This window comes from Heptranchias perlo, chromosome 24, assembly GCF_035084215.1.
Source record: "Heptranchias perlo isolate sHepPer1 chromosome 24, sHepPer1.hap1, whole genome shotgun sequence".
Lineage (NCBI taxonomy): Eukaryota > Metazoa > Chordata > Chondrichthyes > Hexanchiformes > Hexanchidae > Heptranchias > Heptranchias perlo.
This window is the reverse complement of record NC_090348.1, coordinates 7,261,845-7,279,577: the sequence shown is the minus strand read 5'-3', so window position 1 is coordinate 7,279,577 and position 17,733 is coordinate 7,261,845. Positions and strand designations below refer to the sequence as shown.

Here is a 17,733-nt window from a genome sequence, read left to right as displayed (position 1 = left end):
ATCCACAGCTCTCTGGGCTAGAGAATTCCAAAGATTCACAACCCTCTGAGTGAAGAAATTCCTCCTCATCTCAGTCTTAAATGGCCGACCCCTTTTCCTGAGACTATGCCCCCTAGTTCTAGACTCTCCAGCCAGGGGAAACAACCTCTCAGCATCTAAATTGGATATATGAGGCAAAGGCAGGAAGATGGTAGAAAGGGGGAACTGGAAGCAAGAAGGGGTGAAAAGTGAAAGAGACAGAGCTGGAGAACCCACTGTTGGGCACACAGAGATGGGGCTGGGACAATATATAGGCCCACTGTGTTACCGTGACTGAACAATTCAAATTGTATTTTTAATATATGGGATTCTGGAATTTTGGGGATTACATTCCACAATTAAATCTGTTTATAATTCGGCTCGTTGGTTTATGATAACAAAACAAATCAAATTCTATTTTTTGCAAAGGGGATTAAAGAAAGAACTTGCATTTATATAGCACCTTTCATGACCTCAGAACGTCCTAAAGCGCTTTACGGTCAATGAAGTACTTTTGAAGTGTAGTCACTGGTGTAGTACAGGAAACACTGCAGCTAATTTGCGCATAGCAAGATCCCACAAAAAGCAACGAGATTACCTGTTTTTTTAGTGATATTGGATGAGGGATAAATATTGGCCTGGACACCAGGAAGAGCTCCCCTTCTCTTCGTGCTATGGGATCTCTTACGTCCACCTGAGAGGGAAGAGGGAGCCTCGGTTTAACGGCTCATCCAAAAAGACAGCACTCCCTCAGTACTGCACTGGAGTGTCTAGGTTAGATAATTAAGTCTGTAGAGTGGGACTTGAACCCACAACCTCCATGAAAGGCAGGAGTGCTACCCACTGAGCCACAGCTGATAGTATTATCCCACTCTGTGTTCCAGGCCCTTGCTACTCTTCTGTGACAACAACAATCAGTAACCTTGAACATGACCTTTGGTTCCACCATGAGGTTGGAAGCAGCTCCTGAACGCTAAGTTTGCCAATGCTGCAAGATGCAGTGCTCACATCTTCCTCTGGAGGGTGCAAGCGGCTCATTAGTTGCGGTCCAATCAAAGGTAACGAGGGGGTGGGGGAAACGTCATTGTGGCGCGCTATTTAAATTCGAACCAATGTCCCTTTAATTCCTGTCTTGGGAAAAAAAAAATAAGGGTGTGTGCGATTGTGTAGCCGTGCGGGTGAGTGTGAAACGCCCGTCATAATTTATCATCAGCGGGATCTGGGTGGTGCAGTTTTGGTAGAGAGCAATCTCTTGAACATGAAGGTGATGTTTGCAGGTTAGAGGGGCGCAGGTATAGAAAGGTGGCGGCTCTAGGAGTAGCCGACCCGGGGGTGGGGGGGGAATCACCGCATCTGTCCCATCAAACAATGATTTAAAAACCTGTTCATTGGTTTAGTGACTCTAACCAATACTTTAATTCAACAAGAATCATTCAACATGTAGTGTCCTTCCAATTCAGATTAATGCATGCTATTTTTTTTTAATATATAAAATTGTTTTTAAGCCCCATTTTTCTGAATGCACCTAAGCAAACTTTGTTTATAGTAAAAATATATCTTGGAAAAATCTCTCGTTCAAAAGAAGCATAGATTTTTTTTTTCCAAAATGTTTTTAAAAAATGAAACTCCCTTCCGTTCCTTCTCATCATTAACTTTGTTAAATTTTGCTGACCTTAGGTTCGGTCGTGGGTCATCTCTGGCCCACAAATAAACGTTAAATTCCATGGTTTCATTAATTTGCATCTGTCTGAAGTTGCTGATACTAACCGATCTGGATATGCTGATTTATAATTTATCCACCAATTAAATGGTCCTTTCCAAACCTCCAGACTCCCAAAACCCAAACCTGATAAAGCAGCAAATAAGATAATATCAGTGCAAATAGAATTGAGTTGCCTGGACTTTAAGGATGGTTTTTGCAGAGTTTGGGGGCTGCATATGATTCACAGGCCATAGTTTGGTCTGGATAGTAACTTGTATCTTTAAATGTAAAACTACCTATTATTAAATAGAATAAAAACAGAAAATGCTGGAAATATTCAGCTGGTGAGGCAGCATCTGCAGGGAGAGAGTTTCAAGTCGATGACCTTTCATCAGAACCAGAAGATGTTTGAGATGAACAGCTTTTAAGCAAAGACAGAGCCAGGGAAAAGGGGGTGCAGGAAAAGAACTGAGGTCTGTGATAGGGTGGAGGCCATGAGTGATTAAATGACAAAGGGGATGATGGTGGGAGGCAAAAGATGATTAATGAGACAAGTATAGAAACAAAAGCAAAATACTGTGGATGCTGGAAATCTGAAATAAAAACAGAAAATGCTGGAAATACTCAGCAGGTCAGGCAGCATCTGTGGAGAAAGAAACAGAGTAAATGTTTCAGATTGATGACCTTTCGTCAGAAACAAAAAAATGGATCCAGAGGAGGCATAAATGGTTACAGCAGAGCCACGGAGGAGGAGGGGGAGGGAGGCATAGAAATCCTGGCAAAGAGAAGGCTCCAGTGGGCCGGGAATGTGGCGGAAGAAAGGCAGGTAGATTCCAGGAGTGCGGATCACCCTGTCGGCCATGTACAGATAGGCGTATCCCACCCCATGCATCAGCCCACACCACCTCCACGCCCAGTTATTAAATGGAACTGTGCCCAATTTCAATGGTAAATGTTGGTGCCCAACCCAGTCGAAGTCAGCATTTTAACAATGGGCCGAACAAGCTTAAGCATAGTTAAGAAATGACTCAGTAAATCTATCCAGATAAGGGAGGGGGAATCAGCATCTCAGCTCATTGAGGCATCCGCCTCTGTGCCATTAAGCTTTCGCAGTGTGGTGACTGATAAATGATGTATCCTCGCTGCTTGGATTGAAGTGGGCTTAAATTTGCTGGTTGCATTTAACTCAATACAGAACATTAGGAGCAGTGTATTACATACAATGTTTTGGAGTATCTATGGCATGCATGGGTTACTATTTCAGTCAAGGAATCCTTAAATTCATTCTTCTTTGTGCATAAGTTTGAAAATTTAGGAACATAGGTGACCTAAACTGTGTGGTGTGGTACCCCTGAGACTTCATTATGAGGCCTGAGGCTTCATTGTAAGACTCCTGCCAGGACTTCCATTTGATAAGTATTTGGGAATATGCAATGGCCCTCTGCTCCAGTTCAGTTTACTTCATGTGATTTTGTTATGAAATGACCATCTGGGACCATTTTTACATTGAATGAGTGCACTGTTTGGGGAATGTACTTCCATCCCCTTCCACACCCATCCCCCAAATAAAATTGACTCATTTTTTCTGGTTTAACAAATCCTTGGTGAAGAATTACATGGAATGTACAGGCCATTCGGCCCAACTGGTCTATGCCGGTGTTTATGCACCAAACGAGCCTCCTTCCACCCCTCTTCCTTTAACCCCATCAGCATAACCTTCTATTCCTTTCTCCCTCATGTTTACCTAGCTTCCACTTAATGCATCTTAAATGCTATTCAACTAATCCATGTGGTAGTGAGTTCCACATTGTAGCCACTCTCTGGGTAAAGACGTTTCTCCTGAATTCCCTATTGGATTTACTAGTGACTGTCTTATATTTATGGCCCCTAGTTTTGGTCTTCCCACAAGTGGAAACATCCTTTCTACGTCTACCCTTTCATTATCTTAAAGATCAGGTCACCCCGCAGCCTTCTCTTTTCTAGAGAAAAGGGCCCCAGCCTGTTCAATCTTTCCTGATAGGTATAACCTCTCAATTCTGGTATCATCCTTCGAGGTCTTTTTTGCACCTTCTCCAGTGACTCTATTATATGGAGACCAGAATTGTTCACAATACTCCAAGTGTGATCTAATCAAGGTTCTATGCAAGTTTAACACAGCTTCTCTGCTTTTCAATTCTATCCCTCCAGAAATGAACCCCAGCACTTTGTTTGCTTTTTTAATGGCCTTATTAACCTGCATCGCTACTTTGTGATTTTTGTATCTATACCCCCAGATCCCTTTGCTCCTTTACCCCATTTATCCAAGCAGTATGTGGCCGCCTTATTATTCCTACCAAAATATATCACCTCACACTTATCTACATTGAAATCCATTTGCCACTTACACTTGGGGAAGGAAGGGGATTTCCAACCTGAGGCTCATAGAATGATACAATGTGAAAGGAGGCCATTCAGCCCATTGTGCCTGTGCCAACTCTTTGAAAGTTATGCAATTAGTCCCACTCCCATGCCCTTTCCCCATAGCCCTGCACATTTTACCCCTTCAAGTATTTATTCAATTCTCTTTTGAAGGTTATTATTGAGTCTGCTCCCACCACCCTTTCAGGCAGTGCATTCCAGATCACAACTAGTTGCGTGAAAAAATGTTTCCTCCTGTCGCCTCTGGTTATTTTGCCAATGGCCTTAAATCTGTGTCCTCTGATTACCGGCCCTTCTGCTACTGGAAACAGTTTTTCCTTATTCACTCTATCAAAACCCTTCATGATTTGAACACCTCTATCAAATCTCCCCTTAACCTTCTCTGCTCTATGGAGAACAATCCCAGCTTCTCTTCCATGTAACTGAAGTCCCACATTCCTGCTACCATTCTAGTAAATCTCCTCTGCACCCTCTTCAAGGCTTCCGAAAGTGTGGCAAACACAATACTCCAGCTGAGGCCTAACCAGTGATTTATAAAGGTTAAGCTTTTGTACCCTATGCCTCTGTTTATAAAGCCAAGGATCCCATATGCTTTTTTAACAGCCTTCTCAACGTGTCCTGCCACTTTCAAAGATTTGTGTATGTGTATCCCCAGGTCTCTCTGTTCCTGCACCTCCTTTAAAATTGTACCATTTAGTTTATATTGCCTCTCCTCATTCTTCCTACCAAAATGCATCACTTCACACTTCTGCGTTAAATTTCATCTGCCATGTGTCTGCCCATTTCACCAGTCTGTCTATGTCCTCCTGAAATCTGTTACTATCCTCCTCACTGTTTATTACATTTCCAAGTTTCGTGTCTTCTGCAAACTTTGAAATTATGCCTTGTATACCCAAATCCAGGTTATTAATATATATTAAAAAGAGCAGTGATCTTAATACTGTCCCCTGGGGAACACCACTGTATACTTGCTTCCAGTCTAAAAAAGCAACTGTTCCCACTACCTTCTGCTTTCTGTCCCTTAGACAATTTTGTATCCACGCTGCCACTGCCCCTTTACTCCCTTGGGCTTTAATATTGCTAACAAGTCTGTTATGTGGTACTTTATCAAATGCCTTTTGAAAGTCCATTTACACAACATCAACCGCACTGCCCTCATCAACACTCTCCGTTACTTCATCAAAGCACTCAACCAAGTTAGTGAAACATGATTTGCCTTTAACAAATTCATGCTGGCTGTCCTTTATTAACCCATATTTTTTAATACACACTTTGTCCTGCTTATTTCCTTTTTCTGTTCTCCTCTGCACTTTCTGTTTTCAGCTTGATTCTGTACTGTTATGAGCCTAACATTTATCACAAGCCACCTTTTCTGTTTCATTTTAATCTCTATCTTTAGTCACCCAGCGAACTTTAGATTTGGGTGTCCTTCCTTTTACCCTTGTGGGAATATTTCTAATCTGTACCCGAACTATCTTCTCTTTGAAGCCATCCCATTGCTCATTTATTGTTTTACCTGCCAATCTTTGAATCCAATCCACCTATGACCCCATTTCCAGTTCAACTCTGTGAAATTAGCCCTCCTCCAGTTGAGTATTTTCACGTTTGATTGGTCCTTGTCCTTTTCCATAACTAGTCTGAGCCTAATATTGTGATCACTGTTTCCCAAATATTCCCCCACTGAAACATGCTCCACTTGCACCACTACATTCCCCAGAACTAGATCCAGCACTGCTTCCTTCCTTGTTGGGCTGGAAACATACTGATCAAGAAAGTTCTCTTGTACACATTTCAGGAATTCCCCATCCTCTTTGCCCTTTACACTGTTATTTTCCCAGTCTATACGAGGATAATTGAAGTCCCCCATTATCATTACTCTATAGTTCTTGCATCTTTCTGAAAGTTGCCTGCAAATTTGCTGCTCTATCTCCGTCCCACTATTTGATTGCCTATTATACACCCAGCAGAGTAATAGCTCCTATGTTGTTCCCTAATTCAAAACAAATAGAAACATAGAAAATAGGAGCAAGAGTAGGCCATTCATAATGATCATGGCTGATCGTCTAACTCCGTATCCTGTTCCTGCTTTTTCCCCATATCCCTTGATCCCTTTAGCATTAAGAAATATATCTATCTCCTTGAATACATCTAATGACTTGGCCTCCTCTGCCTTCTGTGGTAGAGAATTCCACAGGTTCACCACCCTCTGAGTGAAGACATTTCTCCTCATCTGGGTTCTAAATGGCATACCCCATATCCTGAGACTGTGACCCCTGGTTCTGGACTCCCCAGCCATTGGGAACATCCTCCCTGCATCTAGTCTGTCTAGTCCTGTTAGAATTTTATGTTTTAATGCGATCACCTCTCATTCTTCTAAACTCTAGTGAATATAGGCCTAGTCGACCCAATCTCTCCTCATATGTCAGTCCTGCCATCCCAGGAATCAGTCTGGTAAACCTTTGTTGCACTCCCTCCATGGCAAGGACATCCTTCCTCAGATAAGGAGACCAAAACTGCACACAGTACTCCAGATGTGGTCTCACCAAGGCCCTGTATAACTGCAGTAAGACATCCCTGCTCCTGTACTCAAATCCTCTTTCAATGAAGGCCAACATACCATTCGCATGTTGAATAGATTCTGTCCTTGAACCCTCAAGTACATTATCCCTTTCCAATGCTGTAACACTCGTCTCTAAGTTTGTGGTTATGTCAGTTTCTATTAAAGGGTAAAAGGTAAAATTAAAGGATTGAAAAGCATTGGTGAACATTTAATGAAATATTTCAATATTCTCAACAAATATATATTCCATTGAGAAATAAAGACTCCACAGGAAAAGTGATCCCCCGTGGCTAACTAAAGAAGTTAAGGATAGTATTAGATTAAAAGAAGAGGCCTATAATGTTGCTAAGAAGAGTAGTAAGCCTGAGGATTGGGAGAGTTTTAAAAACTAGCAAAGGACGACCAAAAAATTGATAGAGAAAATAGAATAGAAAGTAAGCTAGCAAGAAATATAAAAATGGATTGTAAGAGCTTCTACAAGTATGTAAAAAGGAAGAGAGTAGCAAAAGTAAACGTCGGTCCCTTAGAGGCTGAGACAGGAGAAATTATAATGGGGAATCAGGAAATGGCTGATGCATTAAACAAATATTTTGTATCTGTCTTCACAGTAGAAGACCCAAATCACATACCAAAAATGCTGGAATCCATTATTAAGGAAGTGGTAGCAGGGCACTTAGAAAATCATATGATTAGGCAGAGTCAACATGTATTATGAAAGGGAAATTGTGTTTGGCAAATTTATTTGAGTTTTTTGAGGATGTAACTAGCAGGGTAGATAAAGGGGAACCAGTTGATGTCATATATTTGGATTTTCAAAAGGCATTTGATAAGATGCCACATAAAAGGTTGTTACACAAGATAAGGGCTCATGGGGTTGGGGGTAACATATTAGCTTGATAGAGGATTGGTTAACAGACAGAAAACAGAGAGTAGGGATAACAGGTCATTTTCAGGCTGGCAGGCTGTAACTAGTGGGGTGCCGCAAGGATCAGTGCTTGGGCCTTAGCTATTTACAGTCTATATTAATGAATTAGATGTTCAGAGAGACTTGGAAATGGAATGTTGGCCTTTATTGTAAGGGGATTGGAGTACGAAGTAAGGAAGTCTTACTGCAATTGTACAGGGTTTTGGTGAGACCTCACCTGGAGTGTACTGTGTACCGTTTTGGTCTCCTTACCTAAGGAAGGATATACTTGCCTTAGAGACGTTGCAGTGAAGGTTCACTAGATTGATTCCTGGGATGAGAGGGTTGTCCTATGAGGTGAGGTTGAGTAGAATGGGCCTATACTCGCTGGAGTTTAGAAGAATGAGAGGTGATCTCATTTAAACATATGAGATTGAGAGGGCTTGACAGGGTTGATGCTGAGAAATTATTTCCTATTATGTTTATTGGGTTCCATTATCTATACTCTTTAGAATCATGTAAACTTCAATGTGATCTTTCCCCCAGTGTAACAATTCCCAGATTTCTTAGCTTTGGTACCTAATTCATGATATGCTACCTGTGTCATTTCCACAACCAGCATGTCCCTGTTGTGATTTCAATCTCCATCTTGGCCTCCTCGCTCCCCTCTCCTGAATTCACTCTTCCCCTGTTCTCCCTAAACCCCTCTCCATATTTACGGCCATCCACTCGCCCATGACATCACATGCGGCCGCTCTACTTCTACTGACGAGGCGATCACTAACCATTTCTTTGTATCCCTCAACGTCCACATCCTCCTAACCCCTTCCAACCCCATTTCTTTCTGCACCCAGCCCTGGAAAAAACACTTTCTCTGCCCCACCACCCCATGTCACTTTCAAACTCCCAACTGCCTGGCTTTTGGCCTTCCATTAAATAATGGAACCATCAATTTGCTCAACCACTCTCTCGCCACCCACTTTGATGCCCTTGTCCCCCTCGAAACTTTTACACTCACATCCTGGTCGATTGCCCTAGTATGGCTCAGTCTTCACTCTCTCTCATGTGCAAGAGGTGCAGACTTAAGTATATTTGGTGCACAATGGGCTTAGCCATCCATCACCAGATCTGGCTGGACCATATCAAGTGCTATTGGGCCTCACTTTCCTCTGCCAAAATCGGCCGTCTACTCTAGGATCATACTGGAGAGAAAAGTTAAATCCGGCTTCTTTTCTCCCCTAACACCACCTCCATAAGCCCCCCTCCCCTGTCCCCTCCTTTAAAACCCTGCTTAAACCCACCTCTTTGACCAAGCCTTCGGTCACCCCTCCTAATATCTCCTCCTTTAGCTCGATGTCCACTTTTTATTAATTATGCCTCTATTAAGCGCCTAGGGACTTTTTTTAAATGGAAAGGCGCTATAAAAATGCAAGTTGTTGTAATGTGGTGATGAGAATTCTACACTGTACGTAAGCGAGGCTGAATTCATGTCCAAAACAATCTCACTATTCCCCAATGGGACTTGTGTTCTGTCTCTGTCCGAGCATCCCAAGATCTTGTTTGTCTATTTTACAGCAGTTTACACTGTACTGATGGTTTTAATGATCTAGCTACCAATATTCTCTCATCACCACCCACCCCCAACCCCACTGCATTGTCATGCCGACTACTGTTCAACAGAGGCCTGGACTAATAATCCAGAGAGCTGAGTTCAAATCCTGCCGTGACAGTTTGAGAATTTGAATTCAGTTTTTAAAAAAAAAAATCTGGAAATAAAAGTGACCATGAAGTTGTCGGATTTCTGTAAAAAAAAAACTAAGATGTTCGCGAATGTCCTTTTAGGGAATGAAACCTGCCATCCTTACCCAGTCTGGCCTCATTGACTCCAGTCCCACACCAACGTGGTTGAATCTTAACTGCCCTGTGAAGTGACCCAGCAAGCCACTCAGTTGTATCTAACCGCTATAAGTGGTTCAAGAAGAAGGCCCACCATCTCCTTCTCAGGCAATAAGTGCCAGCAATGCCCACATACCGAGAATGAGTTTTAAAAATATGTATATTCCAACTACTTAGTCAACCTTGGCCAGTCTCATCACTTTGCATTTGTCAATATTAAGTAACATCTACCACTCATCAGTTCAGTCCCCCAATCTATCCCAATGACTATATATGGTCTGCTTGTTTGTTAAATGGAGCCACCTGACCCCAATTTTGTACCATCAGGGGGTTTCCTTTTGCTATTTTCACCCTAGTGCATCAGCTGTGGTGTTTGACAAAGGAAGTGGGTCGACAAAGCTTCAAGGAAGAGTGTTGTAAATAATTACTGTTTGTGATAATTTTCTACAGTTACTTTCTCTGTTTAATTTTTCATCATTCCCTATAAAGAAAAGAAATAGCGACTTTTACAACCTCAGGACATCCCTAAGCGCTTTACAGCCAATTAAATATTTTTTTTGAAGTGTAGTGACTGTTGTACTGTAAGGAACACAGCAGCCAATTTGCACACAGCAAGGTTCCACAAACGGCCACCGGATAATGACCAGATAATTTGTTTTTGTGACGTTGGCTGAGGGATGTTGGTCAGGACATCAGGAGCACCCTCTTCTTTGAAATAGTGCATGGGATCCTTTATGCCCACTTGAGAGGGCAGAAGGGGCCTCGGTTTAACGTCTCATCCAAAAGTTGGCACATCTGACAGTGTAGCGCTCCCTCAGTACTGCACTGGAGTGTCAGCCTAGATTTTGTGCTCCGGTCTCTGGAGTGGGACTTGAACCCACAACCTTCTGTCTCAGGCGAGAGTATTACCACTAAGCCACCGTTGACACCTACGAATGTGCATCTCTACATTCAAATCTAGATGCAGCCCTGTTGTTCAGTAAATTTTGATTTTTCTTGTGTGTATATATGGTTTAGAAATAGCCTTGCATTTTGCTGTTGTTTCCAGACACTTCAATGTTCAAGAGCGGGATATTCGTCCAGCTCTTCAGGCGAGGCCATGAGTAGCAAGCGCCATAACCCAGTGGAGAGTATTTGCCGAAAAATCCAAACCATTCAGATGAGGGATAAGGTATCTAACCCTACGTTGCAAATTCCTAAATTTCGCTCAAGAAACTTTGAGAGCCCCCAGGTCAGCCTCAAGAAGAATATGGAGGTGATTCTAAGGAATAGAACAGTGAAAAATCGTACAATGGAGCAGGAAGTGAATATTGCTGTCGCTAATTCTACATTATCACCTGAAACCCTGACGACCACATCAGGTCAGCCAAGAAATCCCGGAGGAAGGTCTTCCATTGTCAGTTCTACTTACACAGTCGTCAGCTCGATTGGAGAAATAGCCCCCAAGCCACTGCATTTCTGTAGAGATCAGAACTGCTCAACACCAGTTGGTGAGAACCAAAGAAACATCGCCACCTTGAGCCATCCCCACTCGGCCATTATTAATATTGAGCATCGTATACTGACCACAGATGACTGCAGCACTGCAGCTAGTCCGGTTAACTCGACCAACTTTAGCTTCTACACCCACTTACACAGAACGCAATCTCCTGTAGCAAAGAAATTATTCTTAGCTGAGACTAGTGGTAAGTTGATGAAAGGAGAGGTTAGCTTGTTTATAACCTTTATTAAATGTTTTCGTTTATGGAGAGTGGAATTTTGTCTCGTGCAGTATGTTTTGGATTCTAGTGCCCAGAACTCAGTAACATTCAAATTATTATCAATGAACCCAGTTTACTTTAAGGAAAGAACTTGCATTTCTATAGCGCCTTTCATGACCTCGGGACGACACAAAGTGCTTTACAGCCAATGAAGTACTTTTGAAGTGTAGTCACTGTTGTAACGTAGGGAAACACGGCAGCCAATTTTCTCACAGCGAAGTCCCACAAACAGCACTGAGATATTTGATCAGATCATGGGTTTCAGCGATGTTGGTTGAGGGAAAAATATTGGCCAGGACACCGGGAAGAACTCTGCTGCTGTTCTTCAAAATAGTGCCATGGGATCTTTTATGTCCACCTGAGAGCAGACGCAGTTTGATATCTCATCCGAAAGATGGCACCTCTGACAATGCAGCATTCCCTCAGTGTCAGCCTAGATTATGTGCTCAAGTCTCTGGAGTGGGACTATGAGCTCACGACCTTCTGACTTAGAGGCGAGGGTGCTACCCACTGAGTCACAGCTAACTAATTAGCTTTCTTGTTCCATATCCATTGATAGGAAGAATTGGACTCTTGGGCCTTTGAGGATATAGGTCCGAGTGGCCTTACAGGTCTGTTTTCCAGAAGTAACTTTTTAAATCATGTGCTGCTCCCTCTGTGAACCCGTGGCACCGCACTGCCTGAAAGGGTGGTGGAAGCAGATTCAATAGTAACTTTCAAAAGGGAACTGGATACATACTTGAAAATCATTTGTAGGGCTATGGGGAAAGAGCGGGTGAATGGGACTAATTGGATATCTCTTCCAAAGAGCTGGCACAGGCATGATGGGCTGTATGGCCTCCATCTGTGCTGTACGATTCTATGATTCAGTAAGAACAGCAGTAGCCAGGAAGACCCTATGGGGGGAAAATACAGGTTTTCCTTGTGACTGTCTTTAAAAAAAATGCAGCAGGTATATGTTCTTGTGGCCACTGGCTTTGGGAGATCAACACTCTGTTCTATACAAAGAACAGTTTAAAAGCACCTTGTTTTGGTAGTCATTGAGGAGGTAATGCACAACCCAATCTACACTGGAATAGATCTGAGCCAGTCCACAAATTACCTGATTTATTGAAATTAATTTCACAACTCGTCATGGTGGGATTTGAACTCATTACCTCTAGGTTGCTAGTCCATTCGGCTAATATAACCATTAGGCTAATATAACCATTAGGCTAATATAACCATTAGGCTAATATAACCATTAGGCTACTGTATCTGTCTCTAAAAATGGTTCACTGAAGGGGATGGACTATTTCACTTATGCTTTCATAATTTTGGAAGATCTCAATGTTTGACCACCTACCAGTTAAAAGGAACTGCACATTTGATTTTGCACCAATGTACACTTGCATGTGGGATATATTTATTCATTATAAAATATTAAAGTATGGTATTCTTAGATTATCAATTTATGGGTAAGGCATTTACATTAATGTGGCCATTTAGATAAAGAACTGATCTATATTTATCTAAGTGAAATGAGCCATTTATTCTATTGCCTAATTGTACATGATGTATGTGCACCCAATTACCCTCACTGTATGTTCAATGTGTTTCTAAAGAAACTGAGGAAATGTTGGCATTTAGCAAAATACAAAAGAATGCACATAAATGGAGCAGGCTGTGAGAAACTAAAGATAAACACATGAGTCATGAGGTGATGGTGACACTTGACTAACACTATTTTCTGTTCAACCTTTCACTTTTTTCTGAAGTAAATGAGCCTGCAGTGCCAAACAGAATGGAAAATGCAGAAGAGATGAGTCTGATCTCGGAGGAAGACTTGCTGGATACTATTTTCTATGCGTGTGACATAAGGCACAGAGGTAAAGCAGTCCTACCTTCTTAATTCAAGAGATTAACATCTTGGGATACAGTATATGAGTAAGACATGACATAGTAAGTGTAACATGCTAGGGAGGAAATAGGTGACTTTCGACCTATGGTTCCCAAAGCTCTCCACCACTGGGATTTTCCTCGCTTGATTACTATGATCAGTCAACAACTCCAATATCTTATCATGCAACTACCAGGATGGTAGCAGGCAAACTAGGTCGATTTTTGTTTTTTTGGCCTTGCAATTCATATGTTCCTATTCTAGAATGACCAGTACTGTGGTCTAAAGTACAGACTGGCGGGAAGCCATCCTCATTGATGGAGTCCAGCACGTGAGTGCAAAAGACAAGGCTGAAGCGTTTGCAACCATCTTCAGCCAGAAGTGCTGAGTAGATGATCAATCTCGGCCTCCTCCCAATATCCCCAACATCACAGAAGCCAGTCTTCAGCCAATTCGATTCACTCCACGTGATATCAAGAAACGGCTGAGTGCACTGGATACAACAAAGGCTATGGGCCCCGACAACATCCCGGCTGTAGTGCTGAAGACTTGTGCTCCAGAACTAGCCGCCTCTCTAGCCAAACTGTTCCAGTACAGCTACAACACTGGCATCTACCCGACAATGTGGAAAATTGCCCAGGTGTGTCCTGTCCACAAAAAGCAGGACAAATCCAATCCGGCCAATTACCGCCCCATCAGTCTACTCTCAATCATCAGCAAAGTGATGGACGGTGTCGTCAACAGTGCTATCAAGTGGCACTTACTCACCAATAACCTGCTCACCGATGCTCAGTTTGGGTTCCGCCAGGACCACTCGGCTCCAGACCTCATTACAGCCTTGGTCCAAACATGGACAAAAGAGCTGAATTCCAGAGGTGAGGTGAGAGTGACTGCCCTTGACATCAAGGCAGCATTTGACCGAGTGTGGCACCAAGGAGCCCTAGTAAAATTGAAGTCAGTGGGAATCGGGGAAAATACTCCGGTGGCTGGAGTCATACCTAGTACAAAGGAAGATGGTAGTGTTTTTTTTTATTTGTTCATGGGATGTGGGCGTCGCTGGAGAGGCCGGCATTTATTGCCCATCCCTAATTGCCCTTGAGAAGGTGATGGTGAGTCGCCTTCTTGAACCGCTGCAGTCCATGTGGTGACGGTTCTCCCACAGTGCTGTTAGGAAGGGAGTTCCAGGATTTTGACCCAGCGACGATGAAGGAACGGTGATACATTTCCAAGTCGGGATAGTTGTTAGAGGCCAATCATCTCAGCCCCAGGACATTGCTGCGGGAGTTCCTCAGGGCAGTGTCTGAGGCCCAACCCTCTTCAGCTGCTTCAATGACCTTTCCTCCATCATAAGGTCAGAAATGGGGATGTTCGCTGGTGATTGCAGTGTTCAGTTCCATTCGCAACCCCTCAAATAATGAAGCAGTCCGTGCCTGCATGCAGCAAGACCTGGACCACATCCAGGCTTGGGCTGATAAGTGGCAAGTAACATTCGTGCCAGACAAGTGCCAGGCAATGACCATCAACAAGAGAGTCTAACCACCTCCTCTTGACATTCAATGGCATTACCATCGCTGAATCCCCCACCATCAACATCCTGGGGGTCACCATTGACCAGAAACATAACTGGCCCAGCCACATAAATACTGTGGCTACGAGAGCAGGTCAGAGGCTGGGTATTCTGCAGCGAGTCACTCGCCTCCTGACTCCCCAAAGCCTTTCCATCATCGACAAGACACAAGTCAGGAGTGTGATGGAATACTCTCCACTTGCTTGGATGAGTGCAGCTCCAACAACACTCAAGAAGCTCGACACCATCCAGGACAAAGCAGCCCATTGATTGGCACCACCACCCTAAACATTCACTCCCTGCACCACCGGCGCCCAGTGGCTGCAGTGTGTACCATCCATAGGATGCACTGCAGCAATTCGCCAAGGCTTCTTCGACAGCACATCCCAAATCTATGACCTCTACCACCGACGACAAGGACAAGGACAAGGACAAGGACAAGGACAAGGACAAGGACAAGGACAAGGACAGTAGGCACAACACCACCTGCACATTCCCCTCCAAGTCACACACGATCCCGACTTGGAAATATATCGCCGTTCCTTCATCGTCACTGGGTCAAAATCCTGGAACTCCCTTCTTAACAGCACTGTGGGAGAACCTTCGCCACACGGACTTTCAGCAGTTCAAGAAGGCAGCTCACCACCACCTTCTCAAGGGCAATTAGGGATGGGTAATAAATGCTGGCCTCGCCAGTGATGCCCACATCCCATGAACGAATTTTTAAAAAAAACTATACAGTGGTGTTCCCCAGGGGTTGGTATTAGGACCGTTAATGACCTGGACTTGGGTATAGAGGGTATAATTTTCAAAGTTTGCAGATGACGTGAAACTTGGATATGTAGTAAACAACGTGGAGATAGTAACAGACTTCAGGAGGACATAGACAGACTGGTGAAATGGGCAGACACATGTCAGATGAAATTTAAGAGAAATGTGAAGTGATGCATTTTGGTAGGAAGAATGATGAGAGGCAATATAAACGAAGTGGTACAATTTTAAAGGGGGTGCAGGAACAGAGACCTGGGGGTGCACGTACACATATTTGAAGGTGGCAGGACAAGTTGAGAAGGCTGTTTTTAAAAAAAAAAAGCATATGGGATCCTGGGCTTCATTAATAGAGGCATAGAGTACAAAAGCAAGGAAGTTATGCTAAACCTTTACAAAACACTGGTTAGGCCTCAGCTGGAGCATTATTTAATTCTGGGCATCGCACTTTCCGAAGGATGTCAAGGCCCTAGAGAGGGTGCAGAAGAGATTTACTAGAATGGAACCAGGGATGAGGGACTTCAGTTATGTGGAGAGACTGGAGAAGCTGGGCTTGTTCTCCTTAGAACAGAGATGGTTAAGGGGAGATTTGATGGAGGTGTTCAAAATCATGAACGGTTTCATAGAATAAATAAGGAGAAACTGTTTCCAGCGGCAGAAGAGTCAGAAACCAGAGGACACAGATTTAAGGTGATCGGCAAAAGAGCCAGAGGCGACATGAGGAAACTTTTTTTTACGCAGTGTTGTTATGATCTGGAATGTGCTGCCTGAAAGGGTGGTGGAAGCAGATTCAATAGTAACTTTCAAAAGGGAATTAGATAAATACTTGAAGGGAAGAAATTTACAGGGCTATGGGGAAAGAGCGGGATAATGAGATTAATTGGATAGCTCTTTCAAGGAGCCGGCTCAGGCATGATGGGCCGAATGGCCGTCTAGCATGATACTAAACATTGCGTTGCCCCTGTTGCTTTCCCATGTAATAAAATGTATCGGGCAGTTTTGAAAACAAGTGATGACTCAGTTGATGTGTTTCTGCCAGGAGAGGGCAACATGTTCCACATTAGTAAACTAATGTGACCATAGTATGAATATTGAACAGTTATTACTATGAAAGGTGAGAAGAGACTCCACTCTATCAGGAATGTTGGATCCCATTCAGTGGGTCACAGTGCAGTCTCTACCTTGACTGGCATTCAGACCTTGCCACTTTTTAGGGGCAAATTTTTGTCTGTCCTGAAACCAATTACAAATTGCCCTTAGAGAAATTCATGAGGGGGAGCGGAATTGGTGGCTTTGCCGCTGCCGCCACCTGCAAAGTTTGTCCCACTGGGAAAGCGGGAATGTCTCAGCTATCGACTTCTCCCCGCTCGCCATGACTAGTAATTCCATGTCTAGTGGGATTAGTTTGACCCCATAAAATCCCATCAACGTTCATAATGGTGACCGCATTATCAAAAGATTTGGGGCCTTGCTTTCTGCAGGGAAAGTGGCTGTTTCTAAGATCGTGGACTATCTACAACACACCACCAGCCGCAGTTCTGAGGACAGTGGCCTTGAGGATTTGTGCAACATGCTGGACCCAGATAATAAGGACGTCTCTATTGATTTGGAAACTTATCGTGCAGTGATGAAAGAGTGGATAGAAGAGTGTAGGAGAGAAAGGTAAGGATCAGAGAGGGCTATACATATAATTTGTACGACTGGACTCATGGTCTGTGCTTGAGCCCAAGTGACTGCTTTATTTTATGTTCTGTTACCTGTTGAGAGGTAAAAATTTATTTTCTTATTTGGGTCAATGCATAAGCCTGATTTTCATATGATTCTGACCATCCTTTGAGTCTCAACAACATTGAGGATACTCTTGAGCTCTACATTCAATGAATTCAGTAAATCTGGTAATTTGTGGGCTAGCACGAGAACAAATGAACATGGAAGCTGACAGATTGTTGTGGAAAACCCGACTGGTTAACTAATGTCCACCAGAGAAGGGAACCTGCCGTCCTTTGAATGGCCTGGCCTACAGGTGACTCCAGTCCTACTCTACATGGTTGACTCTTGATGCCCTCTGAAGTGGCCTAGCAAGCTACTCAGTTGTGCAAACAATTGGCTAGGAAGAAGGCAGCCTACCAAGACGGATGTAAATAGGTTAAGTGAGTGGGCAAAAATTTGGCAGATGGAGTATAATGTGGGAAAATGTGAACTTACCCACTTTGGCAGGAGGAATAGAAAAGCAGTATTTTATTTAAATGGAGAGAGATTGC

General features: G+C 43.3%; 1 protein-coding gene across 6 annotated transcripts in view; it reads left to right on the top strand.

Annotated features, from left to right (window-relative positions):
* The first annotated feature begins 10,576 nt into the window (after positions 1 to 10,576).
* Positions 10,577 to 17,733, top strand: part of lrmp (lymphoid-restricted membrane protein) — a 140,131-nt gene continuing 132,974 nt past the window's right edge. For all 6 annotated transcript variants that reach the window (XM_068004689.1, XM_068004685.1, XM_068004684.1 and 3 more), the window contains exons 1-3: positions 10,577 to 11,183; positions 13,016 to 13,126; positions 16,954 to 17,134. In XM_068004689.1, the coding sequence (XP_067860790.1) occupies positions 10,598 to 11,183; positions 13,016 to 13,126; positions 16,954 to 17,134 (878 nt within the window). In that variant the 5' untranslated portion in view covers positions 10,577 to 10,597. The remainder of the gene's footprint in view (positions 11,184 to 13,015; positions 13,127 to 16,953; positions 17,135 to 17,733) is intronic.